General features: G+C 45.5%; 1 protein-coding gene across 7 annotated transcripts; it reads right to left on the bottom strand.

The window, feature by feature from the left end:
* Positions 1 to 472: 472 nt before the first annotated feature.
* Positions 473 to 24,925, bottom strand: LOC107322240 (uncharacterized). 7 transcript variants are annotated; one of them, XM_085522475.1, is made up of 8 exons: positions 24,786 to 24,804; positions 8,070 to 8,155; positions 5,254 to 5,387; positions 4,145 to 4,444; positions 3,864 to 4,016; positions 3,071 to 3,205; positions 2,745 to 2,788; positions 473 to 2,244 (listed from the first exon to the last, which is right to left on the bottom strand). In XM_085522475.1, the coding sequence occupies exons 3-7, from the start codon at positions 5,318 to 5,320 to the stop codon at positions 2,757 to 2,759; spliced, it is 687 nt and encodes a 228-aa protein (XP_085378601.1). In that variant the 5' UTR covers positions 5,321 to 5,387; positions 8,070 to 8,155; positions 24,786 to 24,804; the 3' UTR covers positions 473 to 2,244; positions 2,745 to 2,756. The 7 variants fall into 7 exon arrangements, with proteins under 7 accessions (XP_085378601.1, XP_085378606.1, XP_085378602.1 ...); XM_085522480.1 differs by lacking the exon at positions 8,070 to 8,155 and having other exon boundaries at positions 473 to 1,860; positions 2,745 to 2,776; positions 24,781 to 24,925; XM_085522476.1 differs by lacking the exon at positions 8,070 to 8,155 and having other exon boundaries at positions 24,786 to 24,923.
* Between the last annotated feature and the right edge of the window lie 1,273 nt (positions 24,926 to 26,198).

Below are 26,198 nucleotides of genomic sequence, written 5' to 3'. Positions count from 1 at the left end.
TGGACAGGGAACAAATGTGTTCCCAAAGAATTCTTGAATGCTCAAAAGCCGAGAAATTTTCATCAATTATCATGAAGAAACCCAAATTTATGTGGGAACGCAAAGAGATGAACAAGCCAAAAGACAGCATGATCAACAACCAGTGCATAGCCAGCTTTTAAGCTGATACTGTGCTGTCATGAGTATTTAACCACAGGAGGTTCAGCAAGCTTCTTCCCTAGAAGTCAGGCATTGGCACAGGCTGCCCAGTGAGGAGGTGGAGTCACTGTGCCTGGAGGTGCTAAAGAGCCATGGAGATGTGGCACTGAGGGACACGGTTTAGTGGGCAATATTGGTGGCAGGTGAATGGTTGGACTGGATGATCTAGAGGTCTTCCCCAACCTTAACAATTTTAGGAGTATAACAACATAAAACTCATGCAAACAAAATTACAGCTGTAAAATTATGCCATTTACTGAGTCATACTGCCCGGTGCTTTCAATCAATCTTTATTTAAGAACTGTGTATTTGCACGTACATATTTACTTGTAAAACCTCTCATAAAGCAGCATAAATCATCTGCTCCAAGCAAAGAGCATAAAAAGAGAATTAGAGCAATGAGCATTAAAGTAATTTTCCCCTCAAAACATTAGTGTTACCAGGAAAACACAGCCCAGGAGCCACAAAGCAGAACAGCTGGTATTGACACCTCTCAACATCACAGCTGCATAACAGTCAGCAGAAAGGCAGAAGAAATGGAAAGGAGGGTGTCTGGGTGAGCCACGAAGACCAGCTTATGACTGCATCCTGTGACTGTCAGCTGAACAGCTGGGCAGAATCATCCTGGTAACCTTGGTTCTAAAAACTTAACCAGCTCTCTGGCTCCAACTGGTGTTAAAGATTAGGAATGAAATCTGCTCATTATTGTCTGAAACCCTCACGTTTATACAATGGAATTGCTCAAATATCTTGTCCCTTTCCCAAAGAACTCAGAACCTGAGGCTATACAAAGAAAAGAGAACCTCCAAAAAAAACCCCTCACAATATTAACCATGAATTTGAACACCACACGTAAGAACACAAAGTTGTATGTATGCATTAGAAGACCATATTAGAGAGCTGAGTTACGATTACTTCAGGTCAGTAGGAGCATAAATCCCCCACTGCTAAGGCTGGGGTTGTGTCTTGCCTCTAACAAGGGTGAAGTAGAAAGGCAGACACTTATCTGTACTTCTGAAGTTAATGTTTAACATATCTCTTGTTGTCATTCATGATTAACTTTTCAATTTCGGTTTCAGACATCTGCTTTGAAGATCAGGCCCCTCTCCCAAAACAAATCAGTCACCTCACTAAATGCCTTCCGACACAAGCACAGAGACTAATTGGGAGCTAAAGGATGATGAACCACAACCATGTAATTGCATTATGACACGGAAAACATATAGAGAACCTTTGTTGCAGGGGTTCAACACACACTTCTCCTGAGCACAGATGCAGTTCTCTAAAGGACTTTGGTTTGCGAGGTTGAATCTGTCAGATCATCCATTGAGAGGAGTCAGCTGGTCTAAGCTTGTGCTGCTGAGCCAGCTGCTCATCCTTGTGATGATGGCGGCCCCCAGCCAAGCACCAGGGGAGGACATGAGCTCCAAGAACCTTCTGGCATTGCTGGTGGAGGCCTGGAGCTGAACATGTTGGGCAATCTCAGTCCTCAAGAAATGTCTGGGAGCAGTGAAGGCACATTTGTGAACGTTGTCTAAAAGTGTTTCTTCAGTTGGTGGCTGTGCTTCATTGCTGAGGGGCACGCGGCTGGCATTTTCTCTTTTGTAGATGGTGTTTCAAATAACTATGAGGTTTTTACTTTCACAAACTTGTTTGATTAATCTAGCAGGTGAGAATTGAAGGAAAAATATCTATGAGGCCAAAGGCATAGGTTGATTTCAGTGAGAATCACAAGTGAATTATAACACCAGAGGGCAGAACCTCAAGAGAGCCACTAGATGTATATCTTTTGCATAGCCCAGCAGTATGATTATCTCCATGTCTTAATCATAACTACAGCGACACTACCATTGCACTATCCTACTGAGTTTTGCTAGCACTTGTGTACATAAATTTTTTTCCCAGATCAACTTGTGTTTTATCTACCTGCAGATACTCATTAGTCTCAGCTTGTTATCACTGGCTTCCCTTGTAGTCACCAGAGAGAAACAGGCGCCTTCACAGGAAAGACAAATGGCCTTCAAGACAGCTGTGTCTCCCCATTCACTAGAAAGGGAGCACAAGATACAATGCTTAGGCTATAAATACCTTCTAACCAAGTTAACCTTAAACAAATTAGATTTGAAATTCAATTCTTAGACTCTGGAAAGGAACAGTGAACTAGCATGGCAAAGCCAACAGGAGCATTTGGTTCTAAAGTAGGATGGGGCAGCTGAATAACTGAAAGGAGCCATGTCAGCTTCTGGCAGTACATAGGCTCCTGTAAACACTGGAGCCAAGGTAGGTCCAGGGTAAATACGTCTGTGTAGAACTGTGCAAATGATCGACACGTGAGTTTTAATACCACTGCAGAGTCACATCAGGGCATAGGGTCAGAGCTATGGGATTAAAATCTACTGACACTGCTTTGATGCAGTGAGAAAACAGGCATTCACTGAATGTGGTCCTAGTGAACACACCTCATCCTTCACTGAGCACCCTCCTCCCATTGCAGCAATGGGATCTCAACAGTTACTGTTATTAAAGCAAAAAAAGCCACTGCTTACCTGGAGGAATTGTCACGAACACGTGGTACATCCTAGGAAAACAGCTGTAATTAAATCCCAGCATTAGCAAAGATGTACTTAGAAGAATTAAAACTAACAGTCCTGCAGTTGTTTTTCCCCTTTTACTACCTATTTTCATGCCACTGGCTGGCCAAGCATCCCCTTCACGATGAACATCATTTGGCAACTTCATAAACAATTATTTTGAAAATGAGGTCCAGAAATAAAACCCTGTATGCTTCCTTCTCTATGCTTCCTTCTCCACTCCCAGGGCTGGCTGGGAAGGCCTGTTACCCACAGGAACATGTTGTTTTGTCAGACCATACCTTGATGCCTCCCTTTCCTCCTCTTGTAACAGTGTATGGACAGCACTATTGCTCCTCCTGCACAAAGCCCAAGTATCAGGAACATGGCAGCGAGGCCAGTTTGGTTGTTTTCACCAACTGAATACTGGTGATCACCTGCAGAGCAGAAGAAAATTAATCCAACAAGTGTGCCAGGATAGGAGACTGCTTCATAAGCTGGGGCTAGTTCTCCTGTAATGCAGCCCACAAGGGCTGGTATGGAAAACGGGACTGATGAAGGAGAGAACAAATAGCCCATGGATCTGGATACCTTAACAGAGATAGTTGTAACAAAAGAATGACTATCAGCATTCAGAACGAACTCTTGACTTCCCACCAGGACAGATATGTCTATCATACAAAATAACCGAGCACAATAGGTACCAGAGCTCATATCCTGAGAACTTGAGGAATAGCTTTGTGAAGTGTCCCAGTGATTTTACTGTTAGCCAGTTTTACTTGTTTGGGTAGTTGCTGTTTTGCTAAAAAACAGATGTAGAAGGCAAATGCTGGAAAAACATTTTTCAAAGCAGCATGGTTCTGAATTAGTATTTCAGATAGAGGGATTTGATAAGGACAAGATGTTCAGCTACGTCAGTGATGAGTTCAAAGGCCACTAAGAACATGAAGTTTGATCAGGATTCCAAAGACCTCAGTAGATACGAACTTAAGCATATACATGCCTGGAACAGCTATTTCAATTCCGGCCACAGCAAGCTTTCTGAGAGAAACTGTCTCAAAACGTAAGGCAGACAAACATGATGGAAAGACTGACCTAGATCCCCATAAGCAATGATGTCATCTGTTGGGTTTGTATTTTTCTTATCTGTTGCTTCAATGTAGCACGTCAGGTCATCCTGAGGGTTTGCATGATCTGTCTGTGTTTTGCAGCAGATTTTCCCCTCCTCTGTAATGCTGTGTCCCCTATCTTCAAGGGAAGCCAAAAGGTAAAATTGTTAATTATAAATATGGATCATTTCTAAGATCTTTAAGCAAGGTTTATAAGCCAAAACCAGGGATTCTTGGTGTACCACAAAGACTTGCAGCTGAGTTTACCTCCAAACTTCAGGATGCTACACGGTTCTCCTATTCCACTGTCCTTCTCCCAGACAATGGCATAAGCTCCATCATGATACAGATGAAAACACATAGTAATGTGTGTTTTGCTGATCACCAGCTGAATTGTTTCATTTGAAAATGTCTCGTTATCTGTTCCGCCAATTATTTTGAAGTCTGAGTAATTGGATGGCGGGCATTTTTCTCTCCCACAATCTTTACAGTAGTAGACTGTCACATTGGTTGCGTCAGCAGAGCCACCTGCCCCCTCAGCATGGTTAGCTCCGGGCACAGCAGCACCTACAGGAGAAAGCAAAGAAAAAAGAAACAATTCCTACCAGTTTCCTCCCAGACTCTTAGTGTTAGAGAATGGGAGCTGAGTTCTGGTGGACAAACCCACTTGTGGATTAGAACACACTGTCTGCAAATGGGAAATTTTAATTAGGCACTGGATCCATTCCCCCAAATAAGTTTTGGAGTAGAAATAGGATACTACCCCCTCCTGCTGCCATCAGGGCTTGAACTAGGAAGCTGTTTGCCTGGGAAATGAGTTGAGAGACATCTCTCCCTTTGAGCTATGGGGTCCTCTGCTCAGACAGGCTCATATGATTCACCCCTTGTTTTCTTTGCTTCCACAAACCCGTGGCCAGGTATCTCCATGTCTCCAGCAGATATCATTGTCCCAAGACTATGTTGACAGCTGAGCTGGCAGACTCCATCTGGATGTGGTGCCCCACACTCAGGGCCACAGACTGAGTGTGGCATTCCCATAGAGGCAGCACTTACACAGACAAGCAGCACAGCAAGTGCTGGAGTGTGCTGTGCACTGAGAGCTGGCAGAGGAGTTTGACTCCTTCAGGCTCTCTCAGTAAAGAGCCAGTCCTTTAAGAAAGGACTGATCTCATCGGACTTCAGATGGATTCAAAGAGTCATTCTTACCAAGGGAAACAATTACAACAGTGAACCACCTCCCACTTCTTCATTACTTATCTTAGTTGTTCCATGGTTTCAGCTGGACATAACTGAGCTTTCTAACAGCAGTTTGCATGTTTATAACTACTAGCTACTACAGCACAGTGAAGGGCAACGAGCCCAACAAAGAGACTCACCTGCATGCGGGGTGGGCAGGGCCAGCAGCAGGAGGCACAGCCATGGGATACAGGCAGAGCCCATCATGCTGCTGGGTGCTGGTGGTCCTCCGTGATCACAGCAGGGTCACCCGACCCAGTCCCAGGTTATCTCTCTGTGTGGGCATCAAATAGCAGCTGTTACATCTCTTATCTTTCCCTATCAAAAAGAAAACAACCTCCAGAACAAGGGCTGGGGAGCTTCATGCTGAGAAAGCTGGAGTTCAGGCAGAGGAACACTTGTGCTGCTCAGCTGTTACTGCACCCTGCAAGGAACACTGAGCTGATGCTCCTTTCCACCCCTGGATCCCTGCAGCAGCAGAAGCCACTGAGTCCTATTGCAGAAGAGGATAAATCCCTCCCAACCCTCCTGCCCTGTTACATCGCTTTTATTTCTAATTTGAACAGACATTTCCCATCTGGTTCTCCAAATTAAAATTCAAGCAAATAAAACCTGTAGTATTTCTTAATAAAGAGTGGGAAAAGCATCCTGGTTCATTCCAATGACACTGAAAGTGGATTTAGACAAGACACAACTTTCACTTTCCAAAGGAGAAAGGAGTAATTCCCCTGGAGAACTCACCTTGGTTTTCTCACTAGTGGGGCAGTGGCAAGCATTGACCGTTCTGACCTTCAGAGCATTTAATTAAATGCTTTCATTAAGATAATTTTCTTAGTAGGTCACCAACTGGGAACTGCCATGGGTGAACTTCCAAATTATGCGTTAGTTTATTAGCAGGAATTAATAACTGCTCATCTCCCTCACCCTGCAACTGGATGAGAGCTGCAGAGTGCCACTCTGACCCCAGGAGCAGATGGGGCAGGAGACATCTCAGCCCCTGCAGCTGCCAGCAGACATCACAGCCCCACCTGACCACACAGTCCCACTCAGTACAACACAAAGGACCAATTCCTCCTTGCATTGCAGCACTGATCCATGCATGCACCATCTGCAGGGATTGTAGCCTCCAACTTCCTCCTTTCCTCCTGTGCTGCTCGCAGCACATCTCCTGTTCTCTTTCCTTCAGCACAACTCCTTCCTTCTCCTCCTCCTTCCTTTGTTTCTCAAACACAGAGCTCTCCCTGCCTCCTCCCCCTGGTATCCCTTTTGGCAGCTCTCTGAATCTGTGGTTCTCTTGGCCGCTTCCTGCTATCAATTTTAAACTTCCGTCAGCAATAAAAAGCTCAAATCTAAAATTAAACATTTGTTTGGGACAGAAAACATTTTTCATCATTTTTTTTTCCCTTCATTTTCAAGACAGCACAAATTCTCAGTTTCAGAACTGCTGAAGTTGGCTGCAGAGCTGTAGCAAAGCAATGCCAAACTCTAAATGCAGATCAGCTCAACAGTACCAGTTTTAGCCTCAAGAGCTGAATATCAGCTGTGAGTAGAGCCCTAACGGGGCATTCTGGCTTTGTTTCAGAAAGAGATACTGGAATACAATGTTTACAATGCTATGGGTGTTCTCCATACAGCAGGGCTGCTCCCCTCCATTTGAACACAGCACATCATCACACTCTCCTCCAGCAATAAACACTGTGTCCTTGCCCCTCCTCACTCTCTCACATGGACACACAGATCAAGGTTTTATGGCTCAATGAACCTTCAGTATATAGTCACGCAGCCAGGTCCAACTGTTCTGGTGATGTAATGCTATACAGAAAAGATTTATGTATTACTGTAAATTACAGAAAGAACTTTAGTGCTCTCCTGCTGTCCCATGAGAGAGGATTTAAGTTTCCAACAGTCTGCAGAAAACAATAGAGGTGAAAGAAGCAAAGAAACTACAGCAGAAACAGGACTTCCCAAGATGCTGTATACTTTTTCTTTCAACTTGAAGCTCTTTCCTGGAAGAGGAGTGAACTTTATGTGAAAGAACTGCAGTATTGCTATAAGTACCAGCTTCACTGGTTGACCTGCTGAATGTCACTCAACAAAGCTTTGCAATACATTGAAAACAAGTGAAAATCAAAGGAGGAGGCAAAAAAGCCATTGCCAGTCTGCAAGCTCAGTCTGTCCTGCTGAGCTCCAGCAAGCAATGGGGATACTCCTATAGAATCCCTCTTATAAAACTCATTCATAATTAACCACTAGGAAACACAACTGAGAATTTCTACTGCTTGAGGCACAATGGGGTGGGAAGAATGAGCTCTTTCCTTGCTTTCATTTCTGTAACTTAAAACACAATATCTTTACTGCCTGATGCTTTCTGTTTTGGTTCTCTGTTTGTTTAGTAGCCAAAGCCACCAGGATCCCCATAGGTCCCTTTCGGGGAGCAGAGGGAGCAGCATGCATGGCTGCTTCTCGCTGAAAAGAGGGTGAGTTGCAAAGGTGCCTATTGCAGAACCCACCCATCAAATGACTTTTATCCATATAAACAACAGGATGGTGATTTTGGAAAAGAGGTATTAGGAAAAAAAAACCACAAATTACTAAGAAGTAATGAGGACAAGAAATAGCAGTTATCTGCATGTGGGAAAACTACGTGGAGTCCTCAGAAGACGGAAATACTGCGGTAGATTTATTCTGTAACTCCTGCAGTCACTCACACAGATTTGCATTAATTCATGAAGCTGTTTTGCTTTTGCAGTGATAGGAACAGTGCTGTCACTGAAGCTGCATGCACTGAATCATGCACATCGAACACACAAACCACATCCATTGCTCCCCCCCCCCCCAACACAGATGCTTTTAGTGCCTGTTCCGTAATGCCTCCTTAAGAAAAGAAAACCAACAGTTTGTAAGGAAAAAGAGCAGCTGTAGGGCAGGACCTTACAGAAAAGCACCGCGTAAGTACCTTGAAGGATGTGTGAGTCCCAGGAAGCCTTTATGAGCCTGAGCAGTGTCTGTGTGCTCAGGACATGCAGTTCCACATCCAGAGCCCTGTGGAAGACACCAATCAATACGGACAGACAGAGGCATGCTGCTGGCTTTCCCTGCTTTTAAAAGCAACTCGATTTCGCTTTCGGTCTTGAAGGAAGTGGGACACAGTGCCTGGGAGTGATGCCAGCTGGGCATGTTCATGAGATAGAAAGCACAGGAAAATCCCTGCAGCGGGGCACATCGCTGCCAAAAATCTGCCTGCAAGGTGTGACCCCTGCACAAGTCTGGCCCTGAGGCTGGCTCAGTGCACAGAGCAGTGCATCCTTGACAGGGTCAGGGCTGAAAGGCTCTTGGCTGTCACACTGCCCAGTACTGCAGCTGCACTGCTGGGAGCAAAGGGAGGGAAGTGAGTCTGCACAGCCCTCTGTCCATCAGAGACCTCCCTAACTCCCAGACTCATTGCAACTCAGGTAAAACAAGGCTCATTGCTCTTGGGAGAGCATGACCTGCTCTTAAATATCAGGATAATTATCTTACCCAGATTGTTCCAGACTTCCTTTCATCTGAACCACTTTAGTTGATTTCTCATGACAGATTTAAGTCTCTACCCAATGTCCCATCTTCTGTCTGCACAGACTGCACTGTGTTTCCACAAAGCCTCTCTAGTTCTGACACGACAAACACTTACTTTTGAGTAAGTCCAGTGAATCAACCTGCTGTGTACTGGAAAGGTGGAATGACATTGGGTCCACAGTGCCTCTGCCACAGCAGTGCTTCCAACAAGGAATAAGCAGAAATATGACAATATCCTCCATTTTGCAGCCTTTCCATGTCTCAAGGGAGAGGGACAGACTCTTTAGCATGGTCTGTGTGATAGGACAATGGGAAGTGGTTTCAAACTATAAGAGGGCAGATTTGCATGGGACATAAGGAAAAAGGCTTTTTTTAAGGAACAAAAGTAGGAAGATCATGATATATTTGTGCTGGATGGGTGTCTATACACCACCTTTAAATCACATCATCCCAGTAAAGACAAAAGAAGCAGCTTTCTCTATAGTAACACTGAAATTTTGAGAACTAGATGTAAACCAACAGATTTCTATACATTTAAAGAATAAATCAACAAAATAGCACTTTACAAGTTAGAAATGAGACAAGCAAATCGGAATGACAGCATTAGTTCTTCTGGTTGCGCTGAGCTAATGCACCCCTTTGCACCGGCACCTTCCTGTTCAAACACACAGCAAATGAAAGGAAGCCAGAAAAACAGCAGTATGAACAAATCTGATTGATTTTCCAGGCAGCACACAGGGACTTGTAGTGACCAGAGAAATCATGTGAGGAATTACTATCTACCCAGAAAACCACTGTCTTTGATCAAATAGTCATTTCCTACTATTACGAGTTCATAGTCTGCTGGAAGATAAAAACAACAGACTTTCCTTCACTTGCAGCTTTTGTCATCTTCAGCAATGAAAAAAAGGAAGCATCACCCTGTAAGCAAGTGATAATGAGCGAGCATGGAACTGCTCCCAGGCATCAGTCACAGGATAGCCTGGGTTCAAAGAGACCCATAAGGATTGAGTCCAAGCCCTGCATCACTTTATTTCTTATTTCATTTTCTCCAGGCTAAGACTCTCCATTCTCTTCCTACTGACACTTTTCTCAAAGAAAAACACATAACACCAGTTGTACCCAATGGTTCCACGTGTTCAGTCTTTCTTGCCTAGCAGCCAGGTTTATGTGCCAGTGCTGATGAGCACACACACAAGATATCCACCTGCTGGCACATGATTTATCCTGGAAGCTGGGATCTTAGCTCTGGCAAATCAAATTTTGCCTCAAGAACCCAGCAAAAGTCAGCTCAATGTAACACCAAGGAAAAAGGGCAGAATGGACAGTACAGAAGGAGAACCAATAGAGCCGAGTGAAGAACTGAGAGCCAAACGCACAGCTGTGTCAGTGTAGATGGCTGAGATGAACTAACTGCAGAATACTGCAGGGTAAACAACCTCTCTCAGGGCCTCAAAACTGTGTGGCCCCACCTCCAAGCCAAGGGACAACCAGGAGACAGCCAAATCTGCATCCTACAGTGAAAAATCTGATCCCAAAGGTTTGAGACTGGAGCAGGCAGCTGCATGAAGAGTCAGTCCCTCTTGTGCCTTTGCTGAGACACCCCCATGGATGGATTGAACAACAAGAGGAAATGGTTTGGATTGTGTTTCTATGTTTATTTTCACAATGAACAAACAAATCGTGACTTCTCTGCCCTTCCCAATTTCAGAATACACAAGAGAACTGTCATGTCTCTTATTTCTCACTTTCTTAGAAGTGCTTTCTGTCACAGACATTTCATAGAAAGTGCTCCATGTCCTAATGCTCCTACAGCTGCCAGGACAGACAGACAGACGACACAAGGCACTCCTTGCCCCTTTGGCACAGGGCTGCACACCTCCTCTGCCCAGTCCCTGGTCTGAGCACAGCCATAGCAGAGATGCTCCAGAACCGTGCACAGATACTTGAGGTGAGCCTGGGTGTGCACACATGAGGGATGGGCAGAGCTCCCTCAGATCTCCAATGAAGTGTTTCTAACACTCATGGGCTGCTGTTGGCAGGTTGGAGCTGCTTAGCTCCAAGCCAACCCATCACACTTTGCACCTGAGACAACCTGGGCCTTATTGAGACATAATTTACCTTTGTGGAAGAAAAGCAGACCTAGCAGAACAGCTATCAACTCAATCAGTTCATTGGAAAACTGAGTCCTGAGCCAGGTGAACTTTGAAACAAAAACAAGTTTCAGGGCAACCTTCATCTGACTCAGAGTTGGGGTGAGTCCAAGCTGCTGCCATTGCCACCATGGCCCCAGCCTCACACAGTGCAGTACATGGCACCTCCACTGGGAGAAGACTCCAGAATTCCACCTCTGCCCCTTTCTCTGCTATGTCACCTACTGATTCTGGTCACAGGTGAACAAGCACAGAACAAAAGCAGATAACACGAGGGAGCAAACAACAGCCAAGGAACAGAGCAGCAAACCCTCCTGCTGGGATTTTCTGTACCTCAGCAGAAGAGAACAGAGTGGGGAGGTTGTGGTAGGAGCAAACTCTTCACCCAAAGTTAAGTTCGACACAGCGGCTGTTCAAGTGCCACTGTAAAAGATAGCAACTTTCTGAGAACTTGACTCATGAATTTATGTCTCTTTTGCCTCAATTCATTTTTTTACAGAAAGGAAGTACAAAACCCTTGTATTACCTAATTCAAGCGTGGAACAGAAATGTGGGGGAAATATATGCTTCCTATACTATGATTTCAGGAACAGACAAAGAACTTCAGTATCCCAGAACTATTCTGAGAAGTTTATTCTCATAATGCCCTTCCTGACACTCAGCTCCCCTACAGACGGAGCTTTCATTGCATCCTTTCATCACAACTTCAGTACCTGAAAAACAGAAAAAGTGCACTTACGTCTGTCCTTATTGAGGAAATTCACTTCCTTTTACTTAACAAGAAATATACTTTAGAATTTAATGTCTGCTTGTGGGCTGCCAAACCTCATCTGATGTTATTGGCTCAAGATCTTTTGGAAAGACAGTCACAATGTGCTGTGTGTTTGCTACACCACTTGCAAAACCTCATGTACATATAACATCCGTACCGCCATCAGTCTAGCATATGCAACAATTTCAATTTAAGGCACAGTTTTTAAGTTCCTTATGTGGTTTTGTCCTCCAAGCCCATGCAACTTGCAGACAACCAACCTGTTGGATGAGTGACAAGACTTCCCCCATTGCCAACAAGCAGCGGTGCTCCAGGTGATGTCTCAGTGCAGAGCAGAGGGGCAGGACCTGACCTGCTGGCCATGTTGCTTTTGGAGAAACCACATGGTTGGCTTTTTGAGCACAACCTTTTCCATCCAGCTTTGATAGTGGGGGTTGCTATGACCCAGGTGTCAAACCTTGTGCTTGGCTTTGTTGAACTGGGGGCACCAGATCCCACATCTGATATCATCATCAGTTGTGTCAAAGAGAACCAGTCCCAGTATGGACACCAGAGGGACAGCATTTGTCACTGGTCTCCATGCAGACATTGAGACCTCTGCTCTCTGGCAATGATTTCACAACCAGTTTCCCAACCATCAAATGGCTCACCCATCAAATCCAGATATTTCTAATTTAGAGAAGGTTTTATGGGAGACCATAGCAAAAGCTTTATCGAGTTCCAGACAGATGACATTAGTGGCTCTTCCCTTGTCCATTGACTGTTATGCCATAATGTCTCTTTCTTTACCTTAGAGCTTGCTTTTTCAGGCATTGGGTGAGGAGGAAGGAAACTAAGCAAAACAAACTGTTAGTATCCATTTTAATTCCTGACCTGTGCACTACAAGGCCACAACAGCAAGACGACTGAGGAAGAACTGACCTCATTTCTTTCCCTTTTCTGCCCACGTAGCTCCACAGAGCCATAAGGCATTGCTCTCAACTTGGCTGTATCTTATGGCAAGAGTAAGTCATTTCCTTAGCTCAAGCCAGAGCTTGCACTTTGTCCCCGCTTCTATTACCTGGTTCACAATTGGAAAGGCACATAAAAGGCTAATTGTCATCTGTATTCTAGGAAAAGGGCACTCTTTCTGGAAGGCTGCTTTCGGTATTTTTTAGCAGGGATCACTCATAAATGATCAGCCTTCAGCTTGTTTTGCAGACTGTAAAACAACTGCTGCTGTTTAGAGGAGCATGTGTGAGCAATGTAGTTTATTCTTACAGTCACATGTCAGGACTGCAGCAATAACACTGGGTGGAATATCTGTTTTCACACCAAGCGTGCTAGGACTCATACACAAGCATCCAAAAGCGACAGTCCTGTCTGCTTGCACAGGCCAATTTTTACTAAAATTAACTTAAAATAATTACCACTGAGGAATGTGTGCAACAGGGCCCACCCTCCTTCACTTATTATCACCTTGAAAACTTTCTAGGTGAGGCTTAGGTGCACATGTTGCTCTACCTGCTCTACAACTTCTCTACTGCTGGACACAATGTGCTGCTTTGCATGGGAGAACCCAGGTATGTGAGCAGCCTGGTCTTGGTTTTTGTTCTTGCAGAGATGGAGACAGATTGCAGGGAGTGATTCTCAGGGAGCAAAACCAAGGAAACAACCCCAAAACCACACACAGATTTCTGCCTCTTGTCTCTGTGATTCTGCCCCAACCCCAGCACTACAGACCTCTTCTTGGAGCCGCCTGGACAACAGCTCACAAGCCAAAGCCATCACCTCAGGCAGGCCAGAAGCTCAACAGATCAACTTCTGAATCTTTCTTTACATGCTTCACCAACTCTGGCCAGCAATGAAGGCTCACTAGTAGCAGTATGGCCACTTTGGGGGGAATTAGTGGAGATTTAGAAGGGCTGTTGCTTCCCAGTATCTTACTTGCCCTGAGAAATCTCTCCAGATATCCCTGGGTTCAGCATTTCCTCCCAATCGTTGCCAACATAAACCATCTGGAACTGTGAAATATGAGTCATACAACGGTCGTAGCAAGAGTTACAAAAGTTATACCATATCTAACCATTGCCACTAATCTGGCCATTTATAAGAAAAGCATTTGTGTGATAAGGATGTAATTATCAGAGAAAGTTATTACAGCCCTGGAACAAAAGACAGAAATATTATTACTTCTCTGATCTCCTGTGTTGCACCACAGCCCAGTGACATAAAAAGTCCCCATGCTTCTCTAAGACACTGCCACCACTTCATTCAAGGTACTAAGAACCCTGAGGAGATAGGAGCCATCCACTCCACACTGCCCAAGCATCACATTCTCTCCAACAGTCACCTAGCAAGAAGGCTCATTGAAGCTCAGATTCATCATTCTAGGTCAGGCAGAAAAATCAAAGAAGAAATTCTCTTTTCCCCAGGTTTCTCTCCATGCTGTGCTCTGTGCCCCACTCACCCCCTTCCCTCCCACCGAGACCAAACTGGTTACTGGGTTCTCCCTTCCAGCTTTAGATTCAGTTGAGCTTACAGTGCAAAAGGACCTTGTTATGGCTATGTAACTGTCAACGTTGTTTCCAAAACGTCAGAGCAGATTTCCATACCATCAGGCTACAAAATGAGATATCTAGCAGAAGATTGCCCTTGTAGTAAAAAAAAACACTCAAAAAAAAAACAAAACAAAACACTGAGGCAGCTTTTCTGGTAGCAGCACCTAAAATAAAATCATAAAGATGAGAACAGACCTCTAAGATCACCAAATTGACCACCTCACTGGGCAGCCTGTGTCACTGCCTGATCACACTTCAGGAGAATAATTTTTTTCTTAATACCCGACCTCAATCTCCTCTGTCAACTGCCATCAGCCCTCATCCATCACCCCTCATCCTATCACTGTCACCTGGGAGCAGTGGTCAACTCCCTCCCCCCCCACAGCCTCCATTTAGGGAGCTGTAGAGAGCAATAAGGTCTCCCCTGAGCCTCCTCTTCAGACTGAGCCATACCATCCCCTCAGCCATTGCCCATAATACTTGTGCTCCAGACCATGCACAGATCTATGGCCCTTCTCTGCACACACTCCACAACCTCAGTGTCTTTCCTGTAGTGAGGGGCCCAACATTGAGCACAACACTTGAGGTGCAGCCCTTACTGGAGCTGAACATAGATGGGCGATCACCTCCTGCTCTGCTGGCTGGGCTATTGCTGATACAAGTGCCATACAAGCTGCATGACCACACGCTCCAGGTGATCTGCTCTAACAACTACATCTCAAGCAAGATCATGGCTTGAAAAGATGGGAGTATGGAGATTTTTCTTAAACAAAGGACGTTTTGATCTGAGGTCACATCGGAGTAATCCCTTCCAACTCCAATTCCATGGCAATCAGCAAATCGCTTCCCAGTCTGAATTACCACGGTTGTTTATTCAAACAATGCTGGGAGACATGAGAATATAAACACAAACACAAGGCAGGTGATGAGGTAACTGCACGGCCACCTGTGCCTCTGAGACAAGACTAATTGGAGAACATCGGAAGTGATATTTAGTTCCAAGGGAGGTTAATCTTTACATCAACATACAAGATTCTTGCACAGATGGTAGGGAAGCTACTCTGCTTTCTATTTCTCACTGCCAAGAAGCTGAGGAAATTGTTTCTAAGGAAGGAAGCAGTGAATGAAGCACTTTTGCTAGCTGACAGATTGTGCAAGCTAGCTGCTATCAAGAGGGTTCTGTACTCAGAGGCAGAGAAAAATCCCTACAGATCATTTCCCCAATGAACTTCCTCTGGTTAATTAGGGACAGGTATCCTGAAACATGCATTATCCTTACTATTATTTGATAGTAGTATTATTTGATAGATGAGGCACCTGAGTGTCAGTGCACAGAGGAGCCAATGACAACATACCCACCACAAAGGGCAACCACCTCCGAGTTCAACTTTCCCACTATGAAAGGAAACATCTAAACATTGGAAGAGTTTAATTTGATGTCTGACATAGATGAAACTATTCTCTGCAGTTAAAAAGGAATGTGTTTTACTCATTAAAGGGGAATTTCATTCTTTGTTATTGGATTGCAGCTAATTAAATCAGGCTGAAGGATTGCAGAAGATGCATTACAGATGTTTTGTATGGAGAGTTGGTCATATTTAGACAAATGGAGCGTCAAGGTTTTTTAAGCAGAGGAACTACTTAAACAGCATTTTTATTGATATGATCCATCAGAGCATGAGAACTTGAGAGCACAAACTACTTCAGGCTGAGCAGAAATGTAAAACCTGCACCCGACAGTTCTCACAGCAAGACGAGCTTCATCCCACCTCACAGTAAACATCAGGTGAATCACACCATGCTTCTCTCAAGGACTCCCTCCAGGCAAAACCTCACAGCTGAAGCACCCCCAAGCACCCATCCTACTGCTGCCATTCTCCCAATGAGGGACACCAAGTCCCCCTTCTGATGGATGCCTTCCTGGTATCCAAACAGATGAACAGGTGGATGCAGTTAGGAGCTGTTGTTGAGCAGGGGAGCTTCTGCAGGACCCCTTTGCCCTGAACCTGTAAACGGCCTTTGGGCTTCCTCATTTGTGCACAGCTTCCCTTCCTTGTCAAGAAGGAGATGGTTTTGATCCACTTATCCAAATGGATTTCTGTTGTTCTCAGTTGACCTTTTCATATCAAAATCTCTTGCTAAGAGAACTGATTTTTTTCCCCTGCCTCCATTCGACATAACTGCAGCCCTCTGAAGACTCGCACTTCATCTGCTACCAACTCACTTTCTGAAGCCTTTCCATCTGTTCCCATCTATGTTTCTCTCCCACAAAGCACAGCTAAATGCTGGCAATCTATGGGTCAGATCTCTCAGGATGCTCACTCATCCTGTGTTTTACTTGTTACTATCATTCTTGGTACTATTTTTAGTCAGTCTTGCCAATCGCTCTACATGGAAAAGACTGGAGTTTCAGAGAAAACTATTGCAAATGAGCAACTTCAGGGGGAACTCCTCAGCATTCTCCAAGATCGCTTCCAAGAAGGGATGAAACAAAAATGTAGACTTTCATTTTTCCTTCCTGCTTTAGGAACAGGCACAGATCTCAAGCAGCCGCTACTGCCTCCAGCTTTTCGTTTATTATAATGAAAGAGATCTGTTATCCAAATGCACTTGTGTGAAGCCATGATCAGAAGAGTTCTGCTAAAAGGGAACAGAAGGGTGGCAGCACGGGCTATTGACGCAGTGTCCGACCATCCCTTGGCACAGCTGTCAGCTCTCAATTCACTATTAGCCATTCAAGATAGACGTTGAGATTATGACATGTATGCCAAAAATATAACTGCAGGTAGAACAAAGTGGAACAGAACATCAGAAAGTATGAGGATGGATGTAGAGAACCAACTAAAATTCAATGTGTACACATCTTATTTATGGAGAAGAAGGCCAATGGGAGCTCAAACACTATGGCTCCAATGTACCCTCCAGCCCAGGAAGTCTTCAGACTGCCACCTGATAAGCACTTACTGATATACAATGATACACTTACTCACAAGGCTGATAGTCACATATAATATAAACTAGATGTTGGGATTCAGCCCAAGTCAGTAGAGCAGGCACCAAGACAAATGTTCTTTATCTCCAACAAAAACCTAATTACTTTTTAACCAGAGTTATGGTTTGAATCTCATTTCCTTTCATTGATTGGAGGAGCGCACTGGGGAAACAAGCACCAAAAAAAACTGGACAGAAAGATGGAATCAGCAGGAATGAATCCAAACAGCCCAAAGCTTTTGAGAAATGAGAAGTAACAAGGTTAGCCAAAAGGCACCGTATTTGGATTTTCCACACAAAATCACACACAAATAACTATGCTACTCAGTACCTCAGTACATGAGAATAATTAGAAACATCCAAGCTATAATACAGCGTTCATTTAATGCAACGTGCAGTTGGTTCAAACCCAGAAATTATTGAAATTCATATCACAAAATGACAGCAAAACACTGACAACTAAAAGAGTCCATCAGGAATAGAGCCAGGGCCTCCAGAGCCCTAATCACCTTCAGCTTCATCACCCAGAAGGGTACGTGCTTCCCCTGCAGCCCCACACCTGGGTACTCTGCTGTCTCACAGCCATCTCCATATCCACTGCACACCCTTTTGCAGAGCGTGAAGAAATCTGCAGCACATGAGGTTAGCGAGAAAACAGACTGCGATGTTCCAAAGACTTTCTCAATTGGAAGCACCTCCAGCCCAAGCACTGAGGCCTCTGTCTCAGTGTTCATCATCCTGAGAGCCAGTCAGAATCTAAAGGTGTAATGAATGTGAAGAAGACGCCACTCCTTCCATGGGGCTCCATCAGATGTGTGGCTGTCTGCAGTGTTTACACAGCCAGACCACAAGACACAATGGGCAGCACCAGCACACAGCTGCATTCCCTACCCAAGCTGTACCCCAGTAACCAAACCTGTGCTGCCCTGGGACCTCACTGTGCTGTCATCTCTTACAGCACAGAGGGAACTAGCAAAAGCCATGTAGCACTTGAGTTGAGAGTGCCTGGAGCTGGGGAAGAAGCCAGGGAAGGTATGGACAGAAACACCAGGATACAGATGGGGAACCATCACACACCCTGGGGTGATGGTGCTGAGATCCCAGGGGTTGGGTACTGCTGGGAGAGCCTCTCTGCCCAACTTCACCCAGTTTCTTTCCAAGTGCAGAAAGACTTTGCTATCGGAGGTTCTCTGACCATAGTGTATGAAGGGCAATAAATTGAAGGCACTCAGCCTCAGATTTTCACTTTCCTTCTTAGTTCTGGGGGAATTTTGAATGTTGGAACATTAACATGCCATCTCAAAAACCACTGCCCAAAAGCTCACTCCTACATACTTGAAGAAATACACTTACAAGGCACTAATCTCTTTCCCCCTTTCTAAAAAGGGTCATAAAATCCAGCTGCCCAGAGCCCATTCATGGGCTTGGGCACGTCCAAGGATGGGGCATCCTCACTTCTCTGGGCAGCACTGCCAGAGCTTCACCATTCTCTGAATAAGCAATTTGCTTCCAAGATCTAACCCAAATTTCCCCTCTAAGTTTACAGCCTTCCCTATGTACCATTGTTAAGACAGTGTAAAAGCCTGGCACATAACCAAGTTGTGCTCATCACTCAGAAAACACACCAACAAAAGCTTAAGCAGAAGTTATTTCCTTGGCATTCAGGAGTCCCTACAACTTGTTTGGAAGAAAACAAAAGCATCAGGAAAGAGCAATATCCTCTTACTGCTGAATGAGGAACCAGCCCTAACCCAAGCAGAAGCAGCAGTCCATGTGGCACCCACCCATTTCCAGATAGGAAGGCCAACTATTCAGACAATATATTTTCAACGTTAAAAAAAATACAGTAGAAAAATAGTCCATCAAGGCTTATTCTGTCCCAAAGCATGCACGATCCAACAAAGCTTTCTCACTGCAATTTTGCAACGCGGGTGCTGCGCCACATTTCCATTGAGCGCGCTGCTGACCGCAGGTAAGACTGAGCATCTCACGCCTTCTGGAGCAGGTCGGGGTTAAGAAGCTCCTGGGCAGTCCCAGCATCAGCCACTGGATGGCCATCCTGCTTTGCACAGGAGCGGCAGCGCGGACAGCGTGATCCCCCCAGGGCTGGGGACCTGCCGGGACTGTGCCAGCATGGGGGGACTGAGGGGACCCCAGAACCGCCCGAGGTAACAGCCGCCCTGGAGCAGGTAGGGGCACGGCCAGGAGGCCTGGGGAGAACAGGCACTCCTTATACTAGCAATGAAATCTAATGCTTCCCATTTCACCCAGCAGTGTTTCACTGTGGCTCCGTTCCTGTGGATCTGAATGAGTAAATACACCCACTGCAACACGGGGACACTTAGAACACGAGCACTAAACACTGCTTGGCCTCTGATGCTCTGATTTGGATCAGTTTGGTCTCCTGTACAAAGGAGCCCACAGTGCTCTTCGTCTGTGCCAAGAAAACCCAACAGCCAGGGCACATCTCCAGAGCACAGATTCCAGTCAAATTCTAATTTACCTAATCTCAAATTCTCCTTCCCTGGGGCTTGTTAGATGTGGCAATGTCAGCAGCTCAGGGCATGCCATTCCATGTCCTACACAACATCCATGTCACTGCTTGCACACAGATTCCCACTGACACCAGTTACACCAGTTCCTTGGTGTTAGTCTGCCAGCACTCTCTGGGAAAGCACAACAGTTCTGGGAACACCAAACCTACAGGTAATCCCTGACTGCACGTAGATGCAGAGGGGAGATAGGCTGGATATAAAGAAGAAGGTTTCACACCATGGATGGTGAGGCAGTGGCACAGGTTGCCTATAATTAGGAGGATGGTGCCCCATCCCTGCAGACAGCCAAGGTCAGGGGATGGGCTGTGAGCACTGATGGAGCTGTGGGTGTCCCTGCTCAATGCAGGGCTGGCACCTGACAGCCCTTAAAGAGATCCTTCCGACTCGCATGATGCTATGAATTAGTGTCAAGGTGCCGATCTTGGCTCCTATTAGGCAGGTAGGATAGAACACTCATAGCAAGGCATGTGGACGAAACCAGCCATATTTAAGTGCAATTTTATCTAAATTTCCTGGTTTACAAAACAGAAACAAAGAACAGAAAAACAACAGAATAAAGCAAAGGAAAAAAAAAAAAAAAAAAGCACAAAAACCAAAAAGGAAGAGTAATGCCCCATCCTTCTGATACGTTTTGCTTTCATTTACAACGAGGATCAAAACTTAAGGTCTCCTCAGTCAAGATTGCTCCAAAAGCTAATTTCTGGCAGGAGAGCAGAGTGACAGCAGGAACCAAGAGCTCAAAAATGATTCTTAGAAGCCTAGGGGGAAGGAAACAAGCAGTATTTACTGTGTGCAGCTGATTCCATCTTCATGATCCCAAATAGGATGAGCTTCCCAGGTGCCCTACAGTCTTCAGGAAATAAACTGAATTAGACATTCCTTTTGGAAGGAAAATGAACAAACAGAAAATAAATAACTTTCAGACTTCCTGTATCAGCCATAAAGGAAACTATACTCTGCAAGGACACTCTTTCCTCACTTCCCTTCCTTCTTACAGTGCTCAGAGGCTGAAAGCTGCAAATGATGCATTTCTTGGGAGCACTCAAAATAAAGAGACAGATCTGTGGTTGAATTTTATGACTCCAGAGATGGAGCACATTGCAGTCAACCACTGCCACAGCCTGCCATGCAATCAGGTGGCCACCAACAGGCACCTAACAGAAGCCTCTGTTGCATTCAGAGAGAGGAGCCTAACCAATTCCTGCAACCACAAACCAATTTTGGTGTCCCATTGCAGCCCAAAGCTCCATTGTTTCCCCAGCACTTCTACAGCAGAAGAGTAGAAATGTAACAGCAAATAAGACTAGAGTTAGGTCCAGAGAGGTCGTGGATGCCCCATCCCTGGAGGTGTTCAAGGCCAGGTTGGATGGGGCCCTGGGCAGCCTGGTCTAGTATTAGATATGGAGGTTGGTGGCCCTGCCTTTTGCAGAGGGTTTGAAGCTTTGTGATCCTTGAGGTCCCTTCCAACTCAAACCATTCTATGATTTTATAACATGCTGGTGGGCAGTGTGGGAGTGTACATGTGTTGCTGGGCACAGTTCGTGCTGTGCCTTCATAAGCAATACTTGGTTCCCTAAAATACAAGGTGCCTCAGGAAGGAGCTCATCTGCTGAAGTCAATGATTCTCAGAAATGCCAAGCTAAAAGCAGCTGATCACAACATCATTGAGGTACCTGCACAGAAAAGGGGCATCAAATCCCCACTGTCAGGCTGGTTTCTGAAACAAATATTACTACAGGAGCAATGCTGGAGACAGAAAAGCCACAGCCCATACAGCTTAGGGCCTCAGCCCAGGGAAGGGAAGACAGTGTTGTCAGTAATAAAGATAAGTGCAGCTTGACTAAACACAATTACCGACTGTTGGAGTTAAAAAATAATTAAGTGCATAAAATCATTAACAAAACATCTTCAAAATAATGAGGTAATGCCAATAAAGAATTGTTATCTGTAACTGTTCTTTCATTGCAGGTGATTTCCTATCGCTTAGCAGTTATTTTATAGATGGTCCTGAAATGGGAGAGGAGCGTGGGCGAAAAAGCTGGAAGCTTCTTCCCACCTTATTGGGGCACATTCTCAGCCTGTGGGGCCAAAAGGGCTTTTCACTGAAGGGTCCGTCAGTGGAAAGCATGTTTTTAATTGGTCTGATGGAATCTTCTGGGCTGATCATTACACGGTAACTAAAAGCCTGCACAGAAGGTTGCATCACACTGGGGATGCTGAACTTTGAGAGCTTGTGTTAGAAGCAATGGTTGCTTCTCGACCTGATGTTTGTCAGGTTGACATTTGCTCCAGGGACCTGATGTGATACTGCAATACAAAAAACGCTATGAACCACAAGTCTTACATGCCTATACAAGTTGCATCCAAGGTAGACAAAAATCACCCTTTAATTCTAAAGCCAGTAGGTGCTGAATGCTCAGACTGCATCCATTTCAGTCAGAACAAGGTGTACAAAATTCCTGTGAAAGCAACACGCTGCAGTCTCCCCTCAGACTGTGCTGCTTTGGCAACAGACAGGTGCTAAGCATCACCTCTTGAATATAACAAGCAGGACTGTGGTGACCAACATGAAGAGGGGATGAGGGTCACAGGCTCTGCTGCCCCATAGCAGAGCCAGAAATGCTTCCAGAGCTCAGCCAGTGTGATGGGCTCCAGTCCTCAGCTGCAGCAGAACAGCCTCTGAGCAGCACTGCTGCTCACACGCCTAGAAGCCAGACAACCGTGAAATGAGAAACCTTCTGGCATTCCTTAAACCTATTATATCCAAGAGAAACAAGACTGTTTGCTTTCCAGGGAAAACAGGAGCTGAAATCAAAGTCAGCCCTCAGTGGAAACATGAGCAGCTCTGCTGCAAGCAGTTTGGATTTGCTCTGCACCTCCCCAGTCGGAGGGGCCATGCTCTGAACCAGATCATCCCTTTTGAGTGGTAGATACACTGGGGAGAAAGAGCTATTATTTCCATGTTTGCTTTGTTGCCTTGCATGCTTTCTAAAGGTCTTCCCAGTGGCTTCAATACATAAAGATCTCCTGAGATAGGTTGAATGAGATTCTGTACTTGCTGGTTTGGTCTAAAACTTGAGGCTTTCTTCTCGCTAACCCCACTCCCTGCAGAAAACTGAACTTTTGGCAGTCACTGGTAGACCCACACTGTGCTAAACCCACAGCCTGAGAGCAGGGATGTAACATCAAACCAACCAGCAGGGCTGCCTCAGGAACAATGTTCATGGGCTCTGTGCTGGCAGAGACCCATCCCAGCACACATGGGGAGCAGATCCAGCTCACCCAGAGTCAGATCTGCTGGCCAGGACTGGGCCTTCAGGCAGCGTTCCTGACCTTGGCAGCCCCCCTCAGCATTTAATGCAACCTCTGCACTCCCTCTCCAGCACTATCCTGAAGAATGTGCTCATTGACTGCAGTTATTCCTGACCTCTGCTGTGCGCTCAGGTTGTTAAATGATGGCCCCGCAGACTGCACTCAGGACAGCAGTTCACAACCCAGCATCTGGAGAAGCAGCACAGATATCTCTATGGTTTGCCACATGGAGCCTTCATCCCCTCCTGTTCCAGCCCTCCCCATGGGGCAGCCAAAATGTATCTGCATCCTATTATGAGAGGACTCCTGGTGCTGGGCTCTAGGGGAAGACCACCAGGCAGGGTACTTAGTGAAAGCCAGCCTGAGGCCAGTCTGGGGTTGAAAACTTCTCTAACTTCATGCATTTTTTTAGAGTAATAACATTAATCTTGAAAACCAGTTTAAATTTTTGTTCCTGAAAACATTACAGTAATGTGAATGAAAGTAATTAGCTCTGTGCTTCCTGAAATTACACATCTTCTCAGACAAGGGCTTTGAAACAACAGGAGCAGGGCAATTTTCATGCCTTAGGAAGGCTTTGTGTGCTCCCAAACCTGCCTATTTCAGAGAACGCGATTAACTTTCCATACAAAACCTTGTTTCTTTTAATGGGGCTGACAAGAGAGCTCTGTAACTTCACCAAGCTCACAGCAGAATTGACTTGTGCTTCCAATTTCAGGAGTAACTCCAACTCCATCTCTCTTCTCTTACGCTGCTCATTCATCAGGACACAGCAATGCAGCATCTCTGAACAGCACCAAAGTGTGGGTGGGCACAGGGCAGGAAGGTGGTCCTGCTACAGGCAGGGAAGCCCTCAACAACACTGCCTCTGTTCAGAGTGCCAGAAGAAACTCAGCTCCCAGGACGCTGCATTTCGACAGACTCATTTTGCCTTCTAAACTCACAAGGGCAGCCACCACAAATGCCTTCTGAGCAGTGTGTGCAGATGAAGGAGTGTTACGGGAAGAGCCCCATAGCACACCGCAGGCCCTGTGCAGGAGCATGAGCCGTGACTGCTCAGAACCACAAAGGAATGGGGAGATCCACGCAGCCCAATCTCAACTGCAGGACCTCAAAGTCCAAACAAATTCCTGGCAAGCTGACTGAGGAGCAGCCTTCATGGCTACAGGAGAGGTCCTGCACATGAGTGGCAGTGAATGAAGATGCTGTTCTATACCAAGATGGGTGCTACAAGGAGGGACCTGCCAACACACATCAGCAGAGACCAACGCTGCTCACCAGGACCCAGAGCTACTGCTAACAGAAGCTCACAGCACACTGACCTCAGTGCCTGGAGCAGAAAAAGGGGAAAGCTGACCCCAGCCCATCCCTCAGCCCCCAGTACAGCCCCAATTCCTCCACAAGAGAAGGGGAAAAGCAACATGGGGATGCATCCTGTTCTGCAAACAGTACAGAAAGGTAGGCAGGGTCACACAGGCAGAGGAAGCCAGGAGAAATCAGCCTGGAAACCATCTATGTGGTTATGTTCTATTTGATTTAGAAATTTCATTATATCTTTCTGTATTTTCCTTTTGTATGTCCTTCAGCACAATGGCTCCATTCAGTATATGCATCATTTGCGTCACCATCCCTCCTCCCACTGCCAAGCAGAAGTAGCAGCCTTCGTTTCCTTGCTCTGGAAGCAACAAAAGCTGCACCCCACACCCCTTCAGAAACCAGACATCCAACTACTGTTTGCTCCCAATGTCACAAATAAAACAGAAAGAGAAATAAAATGAGAAAAACCAACCAAACCTTACGCCGTGAGCAGGGATCACATCTGGCAGTTCTGGAAGAGACACGGATAGGAAATGCAGCATTAGCCCCACACCACGCTGAGACACAGGGGAGGCCCATGTGCGTGCAGTTCCGTCATGCAGCATTACTGTATTGAGCTGAAACATGAGGGGAAAAAAACACAAATCAGCACGGAAGTCACAAGAGATCCAAATCACTGCCTTGCAACTTCATAAACATTCATCTTCTGCAAGAAATGAGATAATTGCTACCTCGATAAGAGATTTTTAAAACTAGCCTTTATTGAATCACTTCCAAAATAAAATCATTGCTTTGGTCCTTTGCAAGCAAAAAAACAAACAAACAGCCATGACAACAGTAGATGTGGGTAGAATAGCAGCAGCTTAGCTGTGCCCAAATCGCAGGGGAAAGCCTTATTCCATCAGGTTTCCCCTATCTGATCCATCCACAGAGCACCTCCTTCCTTCAGCCAGGTCCCTGCACACAGCATGGCCAAGCCCAAACCGGCCCTGAAAGCTTTCATGGCTGTAAACAGGCTCAAAGCAACTGGCAATTCCAGCAGAAGCCCAGCAGGGACATAAATGTCATGAAAGACATGAGTGAAGGTGACAGCCTGCCCAGAGCTGCACAAATCAAAATCACAGAGGCTAAAAAGGTGACTGTGGGTGACAACTGCTCTGCCCATCTGTCTGGTTTGGGATAGGCAGCAGTTTTGGGCAGGAGAATTTCTAAGGGGCTCCTCTGGACCAAGGCTGAGGCTTTAAAAGAATCACTGAGGTTGGAAAAGACCTGCAAGATCATCCAGTCCAACCATCCACCTATCACCAACAGTTCTCACTAGACCATGTCCCTCAACACAACACCAAGAAGTGGCTGTACTGATGAAGAAGCATTTCAGTGATAGCATTTGATGTATATTGAATATAAATATCTTTATCTTTCCTATCCAAGAAGAGCACATTTAATATCACATTAATAAATTTCACGTGTTCCTACAACCATCATGATCCTTAACCAACACAGCAACTAAAACAGCTAAAAATCCCAAAGTCTTACAGAGGCCTTTAGTCACCGTTTTGTGATGCTTTTATCATCCTACTAGCACAAGCACTTACTTTTACAGCAGTACTATTTGGGTGACAGCAGTACCTTTGGGTGACTGGTGCTCCTGCTTACGTGCTATCTCATTCGAATGCCAGTGCCATGACTTAGTTGGATGCTGACTAAGTAGCGATGCAATGGCTGTCTCCACAGATCATTTCATCATCAAAGCAACAGCAGCAGGAAATGCACTCATCTAGAAACTCCTCCACAAGGAGCATGGCCAAAAGTGACTCTGTCAGAACATCCCTCTGCTTGCTACAGCCTTCACCTGAAATATCTTGTCCTTACATCTCTGGGACAGCTGCA

The sequence above is a fragment of the Coturnix japonica genome, chromosome 23, assembly GCF_054131305.1.
Source record: "Coturnix japonica strain WE chromosome 23, WE-NBRP24, whole genome shotgun sequence".
NCBI lineage: Eukaryota > Metazoa > Chordata > Aves > Galliformes > Phasianidae > Coturnix > Coturnix japonica.
Note: the sequence above shows the minus strand (reverse complement) of the source record. Positions and strands in the feature narration are given on the sequence as shown.

Bases quoted from the DNA above. Each gene is read 5' to 3' on its own strand.
- LOC107322240 (XM_085522476.1), bottom strand. From the start codon at position 5,320: ATGATGGGCTCTGCCTGTATCCCATGGCTGTGCCTCCTGCTGCTGGCC. The intron at 4,445-5,253 runs GTGAGTCTCTTT...TTTCTCCTGTAG, and splicing joins CCTGCCCACCCCGCATGCAG to GTGCTGCTGTGCCCGGAGCT. The intron at 4,017-4,144 runs GTAAACTCAGCT...CTTCCCTTGAAG, and splicing joins TAGCATCCTGAAGTTTGGAG to ATAGGGGACACAGCATTACA.